General features: G+C 39.2%; 1 protein-coding gene across 3 annotated transcripts in view; it reads right to left on the minus strand.

The window, feature by feature from the left end:
* slc4a11 (solute carrier family 4 member 11) overlaps nt 1-9,469 on the minus strand; it is a 98,607-nt gene extending 89,138 nt beyond the window's left edge. Inside the window, exon 1 of one of the 3 annotated variants that reach the window (XM_055158015.1) lies at nt 9,124-9,373. Coding sequence is in view for 2 of the 3 variants with exons in the window: in XM_055158012.1 (XP_055013987.1) it covers nt 9,124-9,160 (37 nt within the window). In the remaining variant the exon portion in view is untranslated. Of the gene's footprint in view, nt 1-9,123 lie in introns of all 3 variants that reach the window. The other 2 variants (XM_055158012.1, XM_055158019.1) reach the window with 2 other exon arrangements.
* Between the last annotated feature and the right edge of the window lie 10,606 nt (nt 9,470-20,075).

Genomic DNA, 20,075 nt, shown 5'->3' on the forward strand with positions numbered 1-20,075 from the left:
AGGCCACCGTCTCCGAGCGGCTTTGGCACCCTCTCTCTTTCTTTCTTTCTTTACTGTATGTGCTGGAGTCTCTCTGCCATTCCCACAACACATCTCTGCTTTTCATTAGCGGTGTCCCCCACTGAACCACACACACATACACGCACACACACTCACACACACACTCTCACACACACTGTTTCCTAACCAATCGATCTGAGGCAGCAGGAGAGAAAATGCCCGCACAAAGTCTGGCTGAATGTCACTCCGAACATTTCCATCTCGTGCGAGGACATTGTGTGTGTAGAATTCACGAGGAGACACTCCACACTCCACACAGAGGCTGGAGGAGGCTCCGAGCTGTCAGACTGTACTACAGCCAGTCTGTGCAAACCGTCTGCTTTGTGCCTTTGCTGTGAGCCGAGCTCAATGTGACCATGGCATCTGTAAGGACACTGTTTACCACATACACAAGCACATTCATAGCAGTGTACAAAAAATGGATCTAAATCAGGTAATCATAGCATCTTTAACTGTTACAAAGCAATACTTTTTTTTTTTATCTATATTTTAGTAAAACATTTTTGTGACTCATTTAGTGTTTGCTTTATGATTCATAATGCTCATTCAGACTTGAAGAACATGCTCTGCCACAATTGCCTGGCCGTACAAGAAGGCACGCTTTCACAATATTTACAGAGATTTTTGGGTCTGGATCCGTATCCCGCCTTCCAGTTGCTGATTGGCGTGAATGACTCCTGGACTGACCAATCAGAGAAATGCGTGGCGGACATCTGCAGAATCAACAAGCAAAGCACTGAACTCTTATGTATCTGAGGCAAAAGAAGTACATTTGAGAGCTATCTTCCACATTTGAGACATGTGGTACAAATTACAGTCTATAATTGGAACGTCACAAATAAGGATGGTTGTTCCAGAGCCTCCTACAATTGAAAGTAGGAAGGGACTGGCTGACAATACTTTTCTATAATGGCTACATTACATCACATAATGCTGGCTAAGTATTTTCCCTTGAACATTAAAGACACTTTATACAATTGTCTGAGTTCCTCTGGGTTGAAAAAATGTGGAGAGGTCACTCCTTCCAACTGTTACTGTAACTGTGATGACACCATTGTAGTCACTAATACAAAAACAGCTGAAAAACATGGCAGAATGGCTTTAGTCCGTGTAAAAAGACACAACATGATGCAGTCTGCAGTAGCATATCAACAATGCATCTGGCCCAAGGGGAACGTAAAACAATACCTGATTTGTGATACCAGTAGCCAGAGGGTACATTTTCACTATGCAGATTTGATTGCTATCTATAAATAAAACATAATTAAAATGTTCATAAATTCCATGTATTTCTTTGGGCTTGTCAATGTCTTTTTATTAATTTGTGCTGGCTCTGCTTAGTAGACAAAGTGGGTATGATAAATATTTGATTTAAATATTAAATATTGTATACCTTAACCTTTTTTCCAGGATCCATTTAATTGTACCTCACCCTAATAAGGAATGTTAAGTGGAATGGAGAATTTAACTCAAGGGCTAAAATATGGCAACTTTGACAATGGTGTTTACTACATTGTGTTGAGTAATACAATGAAGTAATAATTTTGGTTTGATTTTGGAAGTCTACATTGTTTGAAGGTACAATACCGTGACTCTGCTACTGTACTGTTACTTTGTGAAGTAGGAAGTGAAACAAAGAAAGTGAGTGTGACCTACAGAGGAAGCGTTCAAGATCTGAGCTGAACGACACAGCCAAGGCAGCAATAAGTGGCTTCTAATTACACAACAGCAAAGCGCCTTGTCGTAGCGGCTCCAGACGACCACCAACGCAGCGCAGAAAGAGATTGGGGCCACTCAAAGTGGCTGCATCATCTCTGACATGAGATTAAGGGATTAAAAGCACAACGATGACTGTGCAAGCTTTAAGAGCTCATCTCGCAAAAGACAAAAGCTGCCGACAATCCGTGCAAAAAGCATTTACTACATTTGAAAAGGGAATGAGATGTGACTCTCTTAAATTAAAGTGTATAACATTGACACTGTAATGTACACTTAATCTTATTTTTCTTATATTATCCATTAATGTTTTTCTAATCTGAGGACAAAAACACAGCAGAAGGGGAAACAGTTGCAGTTCTGTGAATAAAACAGGGCAATAATTCTGGTTATGTAATAAAAGCTTGATGGGACCAGCCCTCAGATGTGCCAGGGCTGTTGGTTCCTCTGTGTAGAATAGTGGTGTTTAAAAACAGCTTTATAGGTATTATAAATAGAGGACATCTCCACGCTAATATATGCTTTCCATTTCAAGGAGCTCTAAAGCAGTGAAGACACGTGGAATTAAAAGGTTTGTGGAGTAACGCGTTAAATACCACTTAGAAGAGGCAGGGTATTTCTAGAGCAGCTGTTGATGAGAACACATGTGCCACGGGTTCATCTACAACAGAAATTTAGCACCACAATACATGTTTTTTTAAAATACGTTTTTTTCTCTTTGTTATTATATTATATTGTGATGTGTGAGCTACTGGGCCTGATCTTGCCCCCAATCTTAGCACTAGCGCAAATGTGTAATGTGGAGCACTAAACAAGAGGTGTGCCCTAACTGAATATCAGGTGGAGCGGAGCAGAACGAGGGCGTGGTGTGGCGTGTTCAGTGAATTGCCAGAATCTTAAAAATAATTACTAAACGAGTCAACTGAAAAACAGCATTTAACAAGCTGCTCATTCACATGAGGCCATTTACAGCACTGTCCTGTTTTCTTACCCTGTGCTGTTTTCTTACTCTGTCTGCACTCCTAATGCTGCAATGTCAATTTCCTCAGATTCGCACGGTCAGACTCTGACAGGGATCAGCGTGTGCAGTCACTGACAGCTCAGAGCTGTGACAGAGGAGCAGATGCACGTATCATATCTGTGCGCAAAGCGGTAACATCAGAAACACTTATATGACAATAAACATATTCCATAATCCGCGAGACATCCATCTGTGTGGGACCAAATGCAGTGGACACCCGTGAGACGAGAATGTGAACGGTCAGCTGCAGCAGCGGTGGACACTTGTACCTCAGGTGGGTCCGTGGGAGTGGACTGCCAGGTCAGACGGAAGTGGGTATGAGAAAGCAGCGGGTCTGTGGGATGGGGAGCGCATGAGATAGATACTGGTCTTAAACAAACACAGATAAAACTATAAAAGGTTGATGTGTGCATGTGTGAGAGGGGCGCACATGCGCGCGGAGTGTTCGGAACACAAACCCAGTCAGTTCTATAATGGCCCATACAAAATTCTATATTCCTGGTGCCTCTACTGGTGTGTACTTGCATCGTGGGGCTCTGGACCTGTTTTATTGTCACATATATAACTCTTCCCCACACTCTGCTTTGCTGCCTGATAATGAGGCAAAGATTGCAGACTTTACCCACAGTGGCAGTGTTTTTAAATGCCACAGCAGTCACAGATTGGTTCAGATGCTATCACCATACATGTACTTGTACTGTCCCACTCCAACCTCCAGCAGCGAAGTACCTGCCCGACCTGGACATGCCCACTCCTTAGCGACAGCACTAGTGCTAAGATTGGGAGCAAGATGGGGCCCACTGTGTCCAAATAATTTCCCTTGTGGATCAATAAAGTTTGCCTAAGTCTAAAATGAATATTTGGTAGCTAGTTTGTTTTCATAGATCCTACAGTGCATGGTGCATAGTATTGAAACTTTTGATTTAAGATGCAGATTTAGGATTAATCTCAGAAGAAAATGGGGGGTAATAAGTGTGATAAATGTGTGATAAGCAAAAAACACTTGGACTGTAGAGATTAACATACATAATTTTCGTGTTACAGAACTGTATATTTGCAAAGACACTGTCACAATACAAAAAATTTAACTTATTTTTATATAATGGAAAAGGCCCAAGACCAAATTTGATTCCACAACTACAAAAAAGCACACGATTTTTCAGACCATAAAATTCAAGTTTCACATGGGCTTTTTTTATATTGTCATGTGGTTGTAGTTCTGATAAATGCTCAAGAAGACCACACTAAAACTATTCAAGAAAGGTCAGATTTGTCCTTTTTATGTATTCTATTTATGTCCGTACTGTTGTACAGGGTGTATCTACTTGATAGTTTAAGTTTCAATTAGGCCTAGTGTCTGGGTATTTTTTATATTAGGTATGAACTAAAATTGCCAGTACTGCAAATTCCCTTGAAATATTTCTCTATCCTCTTCCTCGTACTGGCATGAAATGCAGTCAGTTTTGTCAAATGTAAAGCCAGTCCATTTATGTTCCTTTCTTTAATTCTTTGATATTGACTTCCCGTATTGAGACAACAGCAGCCCATTAATAACTGTGCGGGAAACCCCTTACCGTTAAAGACTGTGACACAATCCACAGCGAGAGCACAGATAAGGCTGACATGGATTCGTTCTCTAAAGTGGTCCCTAATGGTGCACAATGAGTCCAGCATCAGTAAAAAAAAAACATTTAAGAGTGAAACACGACTTAACAAGAGCCGTGTGAGCTGATTAAAATGTGTTCAATAATTAAAGATGTGAGGACTCTTTAGTGCTACCGATCTAGCAACAGGAAGTGCTGTTTTCACACGTGTTACAACTGCAAAGCATCTAGTTTCCCATTTGGTGTGCGATCATCTGAAGCTACATTTTGAATTGGCACCTGTCTTAAGCAATACAAGCCACAACCCTTTTAGCTCAGTTTGTGGTTTTACATTGTTTAGGTGCAAATAGATCATGTTCTAGCAACATGACAGTCTTCGGCCAATCATCATTCAACATTTGCAGAGACAAAAGAAAGCCTTACGTTTAGTTATTATGCAACGGTATTTAGCCCTGTACTCATTCCTTAATGAGCCTATCTTATGCTAATTTACAATCTATGTTACACTGCTATTTTCCTCATCACAAACATAAAGTTTTGCTTCATTCACACATTTAACACACAAACCTTGCATATTTAGGCAGAGTTCTTCTCTCAAATGGAAAACACTCAGTTCCACCTTGAGATGTCATGTGGTAATACAGGAAGTGCTCAACTGTAAAGTGTGTTTAAACTCCATACACCTTCACTAGAATCACTTGAATGATTTCAGCTCTGGAATTGCCCATCTCTACTGAACAAAAGGTAAAAGTCGCTGTCAACTTGAAAACTACTACTACATGGTATCACAAGGTGGAACAGAAAATTTTTCTACCTCATCAAAAACATGTTTGAGTAATCCTTTATTATCAGTCTGTCTACACCTCCAAAGCTCAAAACTGTAACAAGGTTTAAATCTCACAAGAATCAATTTTATGTAATAAAGAATCTTTAAAAAATACTTTATTTGAGAGTACCATTATGGATTTGCTGTTCTTCATCAAATCACATCAAATTCCAATAATAATTTATAATATGCAATCATCTTGGCGGATGCTTATAAAAAAAAAAAAAAAATATGAGCAATAGAAAGTGCTGCTTGTGGGATGGCTTTAGACATATATAACATAACATCATAAACAGAACAAAATGACATAATACCCACACAACCTTAACCTCTGTAGGTACATTGTGTAGCAGTTTGTTGTCTGAATCCTATTTTAAAGCACACTCCTGCGGTGTCTGTGCTCTCTGTCTCCTTTATGCAAATGAGCTCTGTTATGTGGAGGAATGCAAAGTGATTTGTGACATGATACGCCACACTGCCAGCTCTGTGGAAACAATATTTAGATAAAATGTCTGAACGTGTGTAGGAGATACAGCACTGGTTAAAGAGAGACATACAGACAGCAGAGGGGGCAGTGAGCTGTGGCTGTAATATATAGTCTGGTCTTCACGATGCTCCTTGAACTGTGCATGATAAGTGTCTGTGTTGACACGTCCACATAATTGTTGTGTTCGTGTAAACCAACAAATTATGCAGCTGCCGTCAGTTGTGTTTGTAATCACAAGCATCGTGGGCACAAGCTAGAACTGCAGCTGATCTCGATGCTAGTATTTGACTAAATGTCGACTCAGTGCTGATTGCAAAGTGAAACATTATAAAACCGAAAATGATTTAATATAATAAACTATTAGTATATTAAACAATTTAAGAACCTAGCACTTCCATCCACAGACCTGCTTATTGAAAAAGCTACTAAATCATGACTCCACACTAACTCCTCAGAGACAGTTGGCCATATTTTAAATGTCAATATGCTCTGAACCAGAAACATCATTACAGCTCGATATTAACAGCTGAAGAAGATGTGTGGTGCTGATGAGGAGTAAACATGCTAGTGCTCCAGCCTGGTGTGTCTGTCACTGTGTGTGTGTGTGTGTCTGTGTGTAACAGTGCATGTGTCTGTCACTGTGTGTGTCTGTGTGTGTGGACAGGGGGTGTATAATAATTTGTCTGTCCATGTGTGTGTCTCCTCTGCCCAGATGGTGTGCTGGGTGCTGGAGCTTCTGCGATCTGCTGCCAGCGGTGAATACTGATCAGAGATCACTGTCACTTCTACAGCACACAGGCGTCATCCATCTTGCCTGGCGCACACCTCCACTTCCACATGGTCCAACTGCTAATTCACACGGCGACGCAGTGTGGCCTCCATGCTGATGTGAGGGGCACGGGTCACAGCTGCAATGCTGCTAATCAGCCTGTCTGTCGCTCACACATGAAGAGACCAGCGGCACCACATTACACTCCTCTGTGTCCGAGAGCTGACAACCAGTTAAAAAAGCACCTCTACAATTCAATTGTGTTTAAAGATGAATGCTTGACTTGACTTACTGAGTGAAGAGTATGGGTTTGGCACACACACTTAAAAAAGGACTACATTTATCTTCATCACACTATTTTGAGAGTCAGAAGTCATCTATATTCATTTAGTTTAGAATTATTCCACGAAAGAAATACACTAAAGTATCACAAGAACGAATACTTTTTTATGAAAACACCTTTTTGACTAAAGATGAAGTATTACAAGCAATTTTATTTGACTGGTCAAGTACATCTCTTGTTACTGATTTGGCTGAGAGACCCCTGGTGGTAGGAATTCCATTTGTGTGTCATTAAACACCATTTAGTATGTAAATGAGCAAAATCTCAAATGTCATGATATTTCCCGGTCATAATAGCAATGAATGCCATTACAATAGTCACTAATACTGATGATACTGTAATGACTTACTGCTCATCTGCAGCTCGGAGTAATCCCTTTATGAAATGTAATGAATCGTGAACAAAACCCCAGGGAAATACAGTCAATCTGAAAGAGCTTATTCCCAAAGCCAAAGCTCAAGTTTAGCCACGCTGCACCTTTTAAAGACAGCTGGCATTTTTCTGAGCATCTCTACGGCATCTCTAAAGGTGAATGTGTGAAAACTCGCCGCAATATCATCCCAGTGTAATTACATGAGGAAGCCGTGTGCTCATTTACAAGAGCATCAAGTGATTCCCCCGTCTCCTGACCTCCTCCCACGACGCCAGCTGCTCCTTCACCTGTCAGCAGGTTTCCTCACATAATGACAGAACCATCACTCACATTACTCACTGTAACTGTGTTCACTGTGTGTTCACTGTGTTCAGTGTGTGCACCATATAACTGTGTAACTGTGCACTGTGTAACTGTCACTGTATTCACAATGTACCTGTGTGCATTGTGTAACTGTAACTGTGCTCACTGTGTAACTGTGTGTACAATGTAACTGTGTGCACCGTGTTCAACATGATCATTATATATATATTTGAAATATTTATAATAAATTATAAATATTGTTATACGTTAAAATAATCCTATAAGGTCTGCAAAGAAACAAAGCTAGCTAGGAAATAAAACACAGTAAACCGTACGTAGTGCATATCTGTCATCGAGTATTATGACTTGTCAAATTCTTCTCCAAGCAAATTTGGATTTCCCAGCAATTTTCCAACATTGATTTCATGATTAACAGACATTCCTTCAAATTGATTTAGATGGTTTCCAATGCTGTCTAAGGACAAAAAGCCAATGTGTATAGATTTATAGTCAAGGTTAGGTTCAAAGACATAATAACGCAGACCCATTCCATTTGAACAAATCCAAAATGTCTCCATCAAACGTACTGAAGGCTCTGAGCATGTTTCATTCTTGATAACAAGCTCTGCTGCCAGGATCAAATATGCTCTATCCACCTTTAATCAGCTCATAACCAAATGAATGCAAATGACTCTTCAGAGGACGAGCCATGGCCATGTCCATCATTTCTACTTAGTGATGCATAGAACAGTATTCAACACAACACACAAACCCACAGAGCGAGAACAATGCCATATTAGGTCCTGATCAGACAAAGATGGGCCAGACAAAATGAAAGTGGGGCTAAAGCATCGCACCTCCAAATGGGTTCTGGGTCTCAGAGGAGCAAGGTCTCCTGTGACTGCCACCAACACTAATCTACTGCTGCGTGTCTCCAGCTCACACATGTTGCAGGGAGCTCAACACACGCTGACACAGAGCAACACATTCTTCTTTCAATTTGTCCTTCAGTGAAAAAGATAATAAAGCCCACAACACAAAGATCTATGCAAGCTGTTTCCTCTGCTGCCGTTAACCCTTCACATGCCCCTGCACGAGCCCTGTCAGCAACACATGAAAAAGTGCATTTGCGCCTGATTTCAGTGCATTCCAGCTGTCCATGTTCGACAGGTAGACTGACGGTCTCTGGGTGGGTTTCAAATGCAAGCCTGATCTCTCAAGGCTTAGTTCTTCATCTGAAGAATTACGACGCAGGAAGCCCTCCTGTCGCATACCACATATAAACAAGGAAAAAAAGAAAAAAAGGAAGCATATTCGCTTTCAAAAATGCACAAAAACATCTGGATTTCTTAAGCACTTCAAAACTCCGACCTCTTCTGAAACAAGAATTGAAAACAGGAATTTGGGCACTAATGGAGACTGCCACATTCCAAACTACACGGAAAGAAAAGCAGAAAAACATGAGTGGGAGAGCGGGAGCGTGCACAGTCAAACATCTGCCCTGTGAGCCGCGCGGAGTGCCCTGTTTTCACTGGGCTTCTCAGGTTACAGGTAGGGAACCCCAAGGTTCTCCCATGGAGCGCACACGCATGCACACAGCACAGCAGCTCTGGGCACTTACCCGAAGGCACAAAATGAAGAACTTTGTTGGTCTCCATGGCAGAGCGAGCGGTGGCCGAATGCACACTTCCTCTGGAGCGCTCCCCCAGTCAACCCATCATGGTTGTGTTATCCTGTGCTGATGAGTGTGAGATCACCTCTGCTCCTGCTCTGCTCTGTTTCTGACTGCCTCAGACACATGCAGTGACTCAGCCGCTCAGGCTGCCTGCGCTCCGTCTGTCCGCTGGGTCCTAGAGGCTTCTACGTTCTGTTTCCAGCCCACCACTCAGCAGCCTATGGTGAGTCTCCTTCACAGAGCCAAAGCAGGCGTCACGACACACCTCCCAGCTCTGAGCAACTGCTCACAGCCCCACATGCAACATGTGACACACCTGGGCAGCGTCCACTCCGACCATGTGACCACAGATCCTCTCACATCTGGATCTGCGCTCGGCTCTGACTGCACTCAAACTCAATGTCAAAGTGATGCACGGTGCAGCAACAGGCTATTCACACACTCACTACAGTGTGAACAACACAAGAGGCTACAGATAAACTATGAAACTGTGTATGTTTAGTAATTACCAGTGGGTGTAACCACCTCACCCACTATTTAAACAGGACATGCTAAAAACACTAGCAGAAGATAAATGTTTGTTTTGGTATTATGTTTGTTTTATTATATATAAATAAAACATTCCCTCCTTTTAATAATCTTTAATAATAAACACTGCAGAGATCTTCAATAATAATTTATGGATCAATTTGTTAAATATGTTTTTCATGATTTTTTTTTTTTATTATTGATCTGATCATTCTTCAAGGTAAAAACAAAGCAGTGTACAGTTTTCTTCAAACTGACTTTGAAGGTTGTGGCACCACACAAAGGCACATGACAGCTCAGAACAGTACGGAGTCTTTCCTTCTCTTCAGCAGCAGGAAGTGTTTTAGCTGTGTATTGTACTGCTGTGAACAGTGCGGTGGAAAGAGGGCGAAGCGTACCTTTCACAACCTCGCTCTGCTTCCTCTTGTGTGTCTCATGTTTAGTGATGATTAATGCGTTAAACCAACCTCAAGTGACAGGGTCCTGGTGGAGACAATCTGCTGTGACACATGATGCACACTTTGACCAAAAATCATCCAAAATATTCACTCAGACTCAAAATGTCCTTAATGCTGCTCTAATTCATGATTCATTCATAGATTTACATTGCTATTATATCTCTAAATCTTAAAGGTCATAGCAGATAAATATGTATGATCTGCATTAGATAAATAATAGCATCTCTCCAGTCTAATCTGTGAGTTTTCTCAACTGCTTATTTCATCATGACAGCATAATGTATTACAAATAATGTTCTCATAAAGACCTTCGTTAGATTGATCAAACTTGAAGCCATATATGGAGGCGTTCAAAGCATTATTTTCCCACAGTGATGTAAATGCTGAGTGAAAGGTCATTGATTTGCATAGGGCTGTGTGCTGTGTGTGCTGTGTGTGCTGTGTGTGCTGTGAGTACTGTGTGTGCTGTGGGCCCCGGGCTCTGTGAGGAGGGATGCGTCAGTCAGAGACACAGGAGCATGGGGCCCCTGCGGGACACCTCTCGCCCTGCGCCAACCTGCGGCTTTGGCATCTGGATATAGACGTGTGCTTAAACACAAGGGGCATCACAGCTCATTTAAATATACACACACACTTACACGGACACATGCACACATATACGTACACACACACCCACACACACACTGTCCAAACATGTGGAGCTAGTGCATCATAATGGATGCACTAGGCCAACTTGCTTCTAGTACCAAACTGTATCACTGTTCTATGTGTTTTTATTAGTAGTACATAATGAGGGATTTTAAGGTATTTCATGTAGTAACAGTGACATTCGTACACTCCACTGTATTATTTCAGTGTCCATCAGAGATACATTGTCACTGCTGAACTTCCTCCTCACGTAAATTGTGACAAGATCAACAAGCGGTAAAAAGGAGTCAGTCATCATCTAGTGTGTTTTCTACAGCAGACATGCTCTTACTCAGTAGCTCTTATTTTCCCATAGACAGATTGCATTAAATGGCACTGACTTAAATAGTAGTGTGCAATGAAATATCTAGTCCTGCCCTAGAGGTATCCACAGGTAGAGTGGTGCTCTCACATTTGCAGTGGTGTGTATCAGGCTGGTGTAGTCCGTGTGATGTGGAGTGCCCAGGGCAGCCTCTCTATGGCAGCAGTTATCACAGTGAATGGCTCCAGGAAGCTCCCGGCCTGGAGTGTGTGTGTGTTTGTTTGTTTGTTTGTGTGTGAGCGTGTTTGCGTGTGTGAGAGTGTGTCTGTGGGGGTGTGTATTGGTGAGTGCTGAATCACCACCACAGATTAAAGAGCACACAGTAATGAGCAGCTCGGACCCTGGCCCTGTGCCCCCTGTGAATCCTGCAGATTCAATAGAGCCACAAGAAATAACAGTTTAAAATGATACAAGAAGAATTTCAAACATATTATTGAAATCAGTTATAAGAACAGTTTTAAGCTTTTAACCATTTTAAAATGATTTTCCCGTAGTATAAACTTTCTTGGAATTGTATTGATTGTTTCAAGCATGTTTAAAGTGGTGTCCATGTAGCTTTGTAAAAGTTTGTTTTGTCCTTATAGATGTATTGTAAAAGAAGCTCTTTTTGGGCAAAACAAGATTACGGTGTGCTGCCTGCATCTAACTATAAAGCATTTTTATTGTCCGCAAACCAGGAAGTAATGTTGGTGTGCAGTTAGCAGGCTAGTTGTTGTTAGTAAAAAGAAAAAAAAGTTGTTATGAGAAAAACACCGCTCTGGCCTCTGAAACTTGTGAAAGCTCTAATAAATTCAATGCGGTAAAGAATGTGGTAAGAAAGAGAGGAATAAGTTTGGAATGCTGCAAACATTTTAAAATTAACTAGCGTTGTTTTTCACCTTTACGTAACCTATCCATTATGCATTGCCCTGCATTTGAGGCTTGAGAGTTCAGAAAAATTCAGTTTTCACCTACCCCTATTCCCCACGCTACTTCACTGTAAAATCTAGGCTCTAGGTTATAGGATTAAAACAGTGTCAGCCATTTTTCAAAAATAAAGACAGTAAAATGCACTGCTTGATACAACAAAATGCTGCTATGCAGAGGCAGGCACAGTATTATACAATCAGTTCTGCAGTTTTGAACTAAGTCAATGGACTTGTTTCTATTATCAAGTGATTCAAGATCAAATAACATAACAAAATGTACATAGTGCACAAGTGTGTGTTCATTTAACTGTACTACCAAATCGAAGGGGAAAAACATATCTTCTTTAAGAACAGCTTAGACAAAAATGTCTAAATGATTACAGTTAAATGAGCTAATGATTTTACAAGGTTTAAGTAATCAAAGCAACTAATTTAATCATGCAATGTAAAATCCCACTGTAATGCTTTAATGGCCAACATTAATATATCTTCCATATTCATCCGACGAAACTCGATTAGATCGCTTGGTACATAAAAATAATGTATTCAGGAATGTGGCTGTTTTGTTATGAATCACAGCTGATTACAAAGTGTTGAAATGTACAATGCATTACTTAAACTGTGCTTACCATATCATTTCCCATGCAGTATTTCATGATGATAATGGCCATGATTGCATAATTTCAAAGGTTATTATGTAATGCCGGAAGATGTTTATTGTAATATTGTGTAGTTGGAGGTGTGCTGTATAGTCTGCTGCAGTGCGTCCCTTTGCCCTTGTGGCAGACGTCATATGAGTGCTGAACAACTATCGGTCAATATTTAAAAGCAAAAACCATATATTTTGGGGCTCAATATTTATCATGTACATTTTCTTTGCAATAGTGGGGACATTTTTCCCATTTTTGTGTAATGTGACTTGAACTGTAGAAAATAGAATAAATAACTTCTATCACTAATTATTGGTTCATTCTACTGTTTATTTGTTGCAGCTCAGGCCTTTTATACTGCCTATTTAAAATATGGTTTACTGGGATTATCCTGCTTTATTTTAATTGTGTCAGTTTCAGTAGTATCACTTATTGCAATATTTCCCTGTAGCAATATGTCATACTTGAAAACATGTTATCGTGACAGACCTATGTGCACCTTATTAGGATGCCAACATGCCATAGCTCTATTCACATAATCATCACTTTAGCTCTGTTTAACACTGACACTGTGTTTGGATGCTCGGCAGGTATCTCTCTCCGCCACACGATTGTAATGTAATAAAGGTAACGCATCGGTGTGAGTAATGATGCACAAACAGGAGCAGAGACAGCTCCGTGAGTCATCAGTCAGAGAGGGAATCCTGCGCTGCTTTGACGGGGAACAACCTTCATTAGTGCCAGCGTCTGTGGGTGTTGTGTATGTGCAGTAGGTGGCTCTGTGCTTGGGCTGCTTTCAACTAACTCGTATTATGTCTTTCCAGATCTGTGTGGGAGACTGGCAGTTTTGTCTTCCAGTTCACACAAGCATCAGCAGAAGACTATTCTTCTTTTGAATTTCAAACTGGTGCAAGAAAATTATATTATTATGATGAATATAACTAGCAGAGAGCCCTGTCATCATAAAAAAGTTTTGGAATGTGATAGATTGCTGAAATATACTGTAGATGATAAACGATGATACTGAACGTAATTTGTGCCACTGACTGACACAATAAACTAAGAGCAGATTTAAACCATAAAAAATTCATCTAAATAGACAATATTGTAAAAAAAAAAAAAAAAAAAAAAAAAAAAAACATGAAATGCAATAATTAAAAATTAAACACTATAATGAGTCATTGAAGTTATTAATTCAACCTTTTATGACTTAAATCTTTCATATACTGGACAATAATGTAGTAATTATCGCAATAGGCCTAGTGGGGCTGCAAGATTAATTGCAATTAGGGATGTAATAATAACCGAAATATCTTGATATTGTATCGTCAAAGTTCTCACAATAATATCGAATCATAAGCCTCTTTGCTTAAATTAAGAATTATTGTGCAGCAATAGTTAAAAAAAGACAGAGGGAAAAACATAGACCATTATCCTTTGTATACTACAAGAAGAAATAACAGTTCTAAGCACTTTTAAGTCTTAGTTCTTTGGATTAAGTCTTGTCAAGGCATTTTAAGAGGAAAAAGTAGCATATTAACATTAATAAATATTGTACCGAGAGATTTGGATATTGTCACATCCCTAATCATGAGCCTCCCCACCATATCGTGCATTCTCCCACAATATTGCAATAAATATCATACCGTGAGGTTCATACCGTGAGACTTGGATATCATTAGACCCCTAACTGTAATCAAATCGAAATTACAATTTAAATGGACACAAAAAGCAAATCACAAAGGCTGCAATGTAACAAAATGTTCTTCAAAAACTACATAATATCCCGTTTTATTCTGCATAAAAACTGCTAACCGTGTAGTTTAGATCTGTACAAACATGTTCTGAATTGTGATTTTTGAATTAATTCACATGTCAGTTCACATTTGAGCCTTTTTGTCAATTCTTCTGGACGTGTTTTTGATTTTTTCCCAAATCATTCAGCCCTAACTGAAAGTGCATGTTATCTTAACTTACACTGATGGTGATGTAATAATAACACATAACAGTTGTATAAGGTTTTTCATAACATTTCACAGTTCAAGAAGACGTGAGGCTGATACAAGATCATCACATAATTTTGCATGTCTCCTAAGACATGAACTAGCCATTTTTTCTAAATATGCCCAAATTTAGCCAAAAAAAGTAGTTAAAGCTGCCACAACGAAATGAAAACTGATGTGTCATGTTATATAAATATCTTAAGATTAAACGTGACTCATTGATTAAAATAGGGAATAGTGGAGGAGCAGCTGGTTCTTGTTACTCATGCCCATACACATACACACACAAAAACACACACACACAAAGCACTATAAGAGCCAGTGTTCAGGACTCCACTGCCGCAGATGGGATGGGGGCATATTTCAGGTCACAAACGAGCTCCAGATTTAATTTGGAGACCAACAACTTGATTAGGTTCTCTGAGGCAAAGGCAGCTCAAGCAGAGAGACGACACAGAAGAATACACATCTTTGGAGCCGTACGCTACCGTACAGCCAGCACAAACTATGCAACATCATTTGCACACTGGCTTTTCAATTACACCACAGCGGAGTAATAATTGTTTTGTAAAATGTAAAATAACTAAGCTAAATAAGCTTAGGATGGCACTGTGTCTTTCCAACTGTATTTTCTGATTCACAATTGCATTGAAAACATGCAATTCAAATTTAAAGGTGCATTGTGTAATTTTTTTAGTCTAGGGTCCGCCAACTGCTGACCTCCATGGAAATATTACTGTTTTGCCTTGATTATTTAACAATATAGAAATAAACTGGGTAATACAATGGAGACAAGTTAATGATCAGATTTATGGAGAAACACGCCTGCACATGGAAAGAATTCATGTTTAAAGTATTTTTGAGCTATAAAACACCTGTAATTGAACAAATGCAAGGCAGATATGCCATACTGTGGAACATTCCAAGCAAAGAAAGATCATTTCCATGGAGACAAGAATGTAGCAGACACTCCACCTTAGAAGTTACATAGTGCATCTTTAAATAAAAATTTGCCATGAACTGGAATGTTAAAGCAGTCTGGCCATTATCATGTGATTGACAAATGACGACACTGTAAGGTCAAAAGTTAGAATTTTTTATTTTTTTATTTTATTTTTTTGACATGGAGGTCCCAATCATAGACTCTATAATGGACATATCTAACCTGCTATGAGGCTCATTCCAGATAGGAGCATGGGGGCACTTCTAGCTCCTTTGACAACGTTTCCAAATTACTTTACACTGAAAAACTGTCACTCCTCTCTTTGAAACCGTTACTCATGATCATTTTGGTCTTAAAATGTTCATACTAACAGACTCTACGTGATCCTGGTGTTTTTATTTAACAATTTTGTCCGTATATAAATATGGAACTCTACTCCAAATTCGCACCTATAATTGCAGGTCACATGAGCTTCATTTGCCTGGAGCCGAGCACTATGGGTGACATCACACTCCCTTAGTCTACTTCTTTAAACAGTGTATGGTCCCAATTCACTGATACCTCCATGTGTGCTACTTTAGAAGTACTTTTGTTGGAGCCACTGACACTGTGTGAGACCCTTTGGCTTTTACTGACCTCAAGTTTGCAGAAGACGGCACATTGCCTCAACTACACAACACAACACAGAGACAGGGGGACTGCACGCTCCGCCACCATTAATTATCTCTGGGCCTGTCACAATAACACATTCTGAAGCATGACATGGCTTCAGAAAATATTATGCTAAAATATATTGAAACTACTTCATGCCACTGACACAGCAACCCTAAAGCAAGAGAATCCAAGTAGTTGTTTTTAATGTTCAGTATATTAAATAACAAAGTAAATTATTATATATTATCTTAAAAGGTCATCAGAATTTTTGATGGGCCAATACCGATCACATGCACTTGGCTATTGTGATGCAAAGTATTTTATTATTTGAAAAAATGCACAGACTTTTGATGATATGAAGTTGGACCAAAACGTTATAGCATCAATGAAATTTTTATGACAGTTTAAGCAGATAATGCGCCTCTGTCTGTCCATCAGTTGCCTATGTGGGTGATCAGTATGTATGATTGGTCCATTTTGCTGATCACTATCACATTATTTTTGCCTTGATTGGCTGCAAATTGATCGGAGCACCACTACACAAAATTATAACAAGTACCTATGATAAATACTGAGCCTCAAAATATTGTTGCATCAATCACCTATTGAAAGATTGAACAAGTAATAGTAATAGTAATATACTTTACTAAACCCAAACTATTATGAATCATTATGCGTCATGTACTCACTTCTTAAGAAAAATCTACAATTAGTTTTGGAACACACAATAAGAACCTGTATATTGTCCATACAACTGAACTGAATAAATAAAACGTCAGTGAATCCAGACAAAGTCAATTTCTCAGGCAGCAGAAAAAATGTACATACAACAATTCTTTTAACTGTCCATGAAAAGCAAGTTCATAATTTATGAAGTGCAAAGACTTTTTGAGACACTGCCCTCTGCTGGTTAGAGGACAGTCACGAGCAGGACATGTCTTATCAGCTGGTGGTGAAATAGTTTGTTTTTATCTCCCTAAACACAGTCCAATCTTGTAGTGATTTAGAAAAGCAGAAACAGCAGCGGTGTCCTCTGACCTGTGCTTCCTCTTCATGTGGCACTCGGACACACACGACTCGGCAGGAAATGTTTGTTGTCTTTAGGTTTTCAAAAGACATCGTGAGGAAGTGATGCTGACACAGACACAGCGCGCTCTGAGGTTGGCTTTCCACATCACCCCATAAAAGAGATTTACTGTTGTGCCGATAAAACAGTCTACTGGAGTTTCACTGCTGTCGAGATCAGATACATTTAATATTATTGCCATGATCTGTAGTTTACTTGGCATATGGGTGTCAAAAATGCAATGTATGTCCAAACTAATCTACCAAAACCTACATAAAGCTGAAGTAAATACACGTAAATTAACAATAATATTGAAACCAAACTCTAAAGCAGAGTTATCCCAAGTGTTCTAAATGTACAATATTGTTAAAAACATGAACTGCAATGAATAATTAGCAGAAACACTTAGTACACCTAGTAATTTGACTGGACAGTTTTAGTTTCATAATTCAACTCTCTACATCACAAATTGTATCATACCACAGAAAAAATAAGCAAAAACTTCCATTAGTACAAATAAAAGGGTACAATTATTGTTCCATCTGCAATACTGTATCTCTCTAACAATAAATCGATACAGTATTTGTCATGACAGGCCTACCAAAACTACTGAAACTAGATTTCATATATACAATTGATTAAGTATTGCTACAGAAAGCATTACATAAACAGGACAAATTTGTTCTTTACTTGATAGTTTCAACAGAATAGACTTTATCTTTAAAACAAATTGTATGTAAGACCACAAATTCAAAGATACTATGATTATTTTGTGTTGAAAATGACATAGTGGTATTTACATGTTAACCTTTTCCTTACTATTGAAAAATACTATTATGCTGTGTGATAGCTACTAATCACATTGTTATGAAATGTGTGACTGATATAAATCAGGAAAGAATAATCCCTTAAAGGCTCTTCCCACTGGAAGCTTTTCCTGGAGATCAGGAATGGTGCAGCAGAGGTGTGGCAACCAATTAATGGCAACACATGGGAAGCATTGGACATATCTAAACAGAAGCCCATAGTTAGACCCCTCATGGTGCATACACTTGTTGCCTTAAAGTCACCATAATTAATAAATTGACATATTGTTGAATATATGAAAGCTGGAACTATATGTTTGGGGGTTAATATTTATGGTGTGCACATTTTCTTGCACTACTGGGACATTTTTGGTCATTTCTTTTGGGTATATGATACCATAAAATGTTGAATATAAAACTTTTGTGACTCAGCGCAGACACAAACTAAGTACTAAAGCATTTCATTCTGCTGTTTATTTATTGCAGCTCATGAGTTAGAATAGTTTTTTGGTTTAAATCTGCTCTTAATGTGTCAGTGGTATAAATTAGTTTCAATATTATCGTTTAACATCTATATTTCTTTCAGCAATATATCACACTTCATACCTTACTGTCTTTTGTGGAAGTAACATGAAGCCATCTCAGATCTTTCTGTTTTCAATATTCCTTGGGCAGGACCAGAGTTTATTTTTATAACTCACCACTTTACAATGGCGCTTTGAGCTATTAATAATTCTCCAGGAGTATGTGTCACACAAAATAAATTAAGATGGCTCTTTTTGAAGAAGAAAGTCCCTAGTCTTTTACCTGAGCAAGCCATCTCTAAAAATGTCATTGGAGCTCTATTTAAAATTCAGCCCAGCTCTGGGGTGCATTAAAACCACGCAATAAACAGCAAAGGGCACCTTGTTGTATTGTACTGTGTGTCCCAGGGCAGGAAGACAGCACAGACACTGAGTGGACAAACAGTGGGTGGGATTTCCTCTCCACATTGTCCACTTTCACATCCACGCCAAAAAGGGATCGCTAACACAACAGCCAAATATGTGTCCGTGTTCAACTGTATACACACAAGAAACAACACAAGCTAAATGTATGATATTGTTCACATAAACAGTCCCTGAATGTGGGCCAAGGTGATTCATCCCTGCACAGTCTCATCATTATTATGCTTATTTATACATGCAACACTATGCCACTTCCAAACAGAAAAATACAAAAGAGCCAGGAGGACTGTATTCTTTATGGATAACAAAAAAACACTGCATTTTAGTATTCGGACTAGAAATGCCACATGCTATTTGAATGCAGACTGAAACAGGCTATGCACCTTTTCTTAGTCAACTAGCTAGCATGCCAGCAAAAGATCATTAAATGTAATCAAGTATTTTTCTGACTAAATAATCTGTATGTTTTTTGTCTTCACTATTTGGAAACACCCACCACTGATCCGTGTATTATAAAAGTATATGTGTGCTATTTTTAAAGAGACATTTTTTAACTCAGAGCCATATTTACTATTTCTGACTTGGTTTTGAGAATAATAACAACTGATATGTTTCAGTTCAGACCTGAGTGAACAGCCATACTGAGTTCACACCACAGTGTTAAAGTTTTTATGGATTGAAGAGGTGATATAAATTCAGGGCCTGGTGTGAGGACGCATGAGTTTTTTTATGTTGAGATGACATTGTGCTGTAGACCAAGGTGACCTGCTGCAGAGCCTTAAACATGTGTGCTGCTACTGTCAGGTGTATATTTATTTATATGTTTCACAGAGTATAAGATCACACAAGCGTCTTGTTATCTGTCAGACTGAGCCATGCGCTGAGTGAGCTGTCACTGCCGCGTGTCAAACCAAGACAAATATGCC

This window comes from Boleophthalmus pectinirostris, unplaced genomic scaffold (genome assembly GCF_026225935.1).
Source record: "Boleophthalmus pectinirostris isolate CB_2022bp ecotype Guang Dong unplaced genomic scaffold, ASM2622593v1 HiC_scaffold_10, whole genome shotgun sequence".
Taxonomy (NCBI): domain Eukaryota; kingdom Metazoa; phylum Chordata; class Actinopteri; order Gobiiformes; family Gobiidae; genus Boleophthalmus; species Boleophthalmus pectinirostris.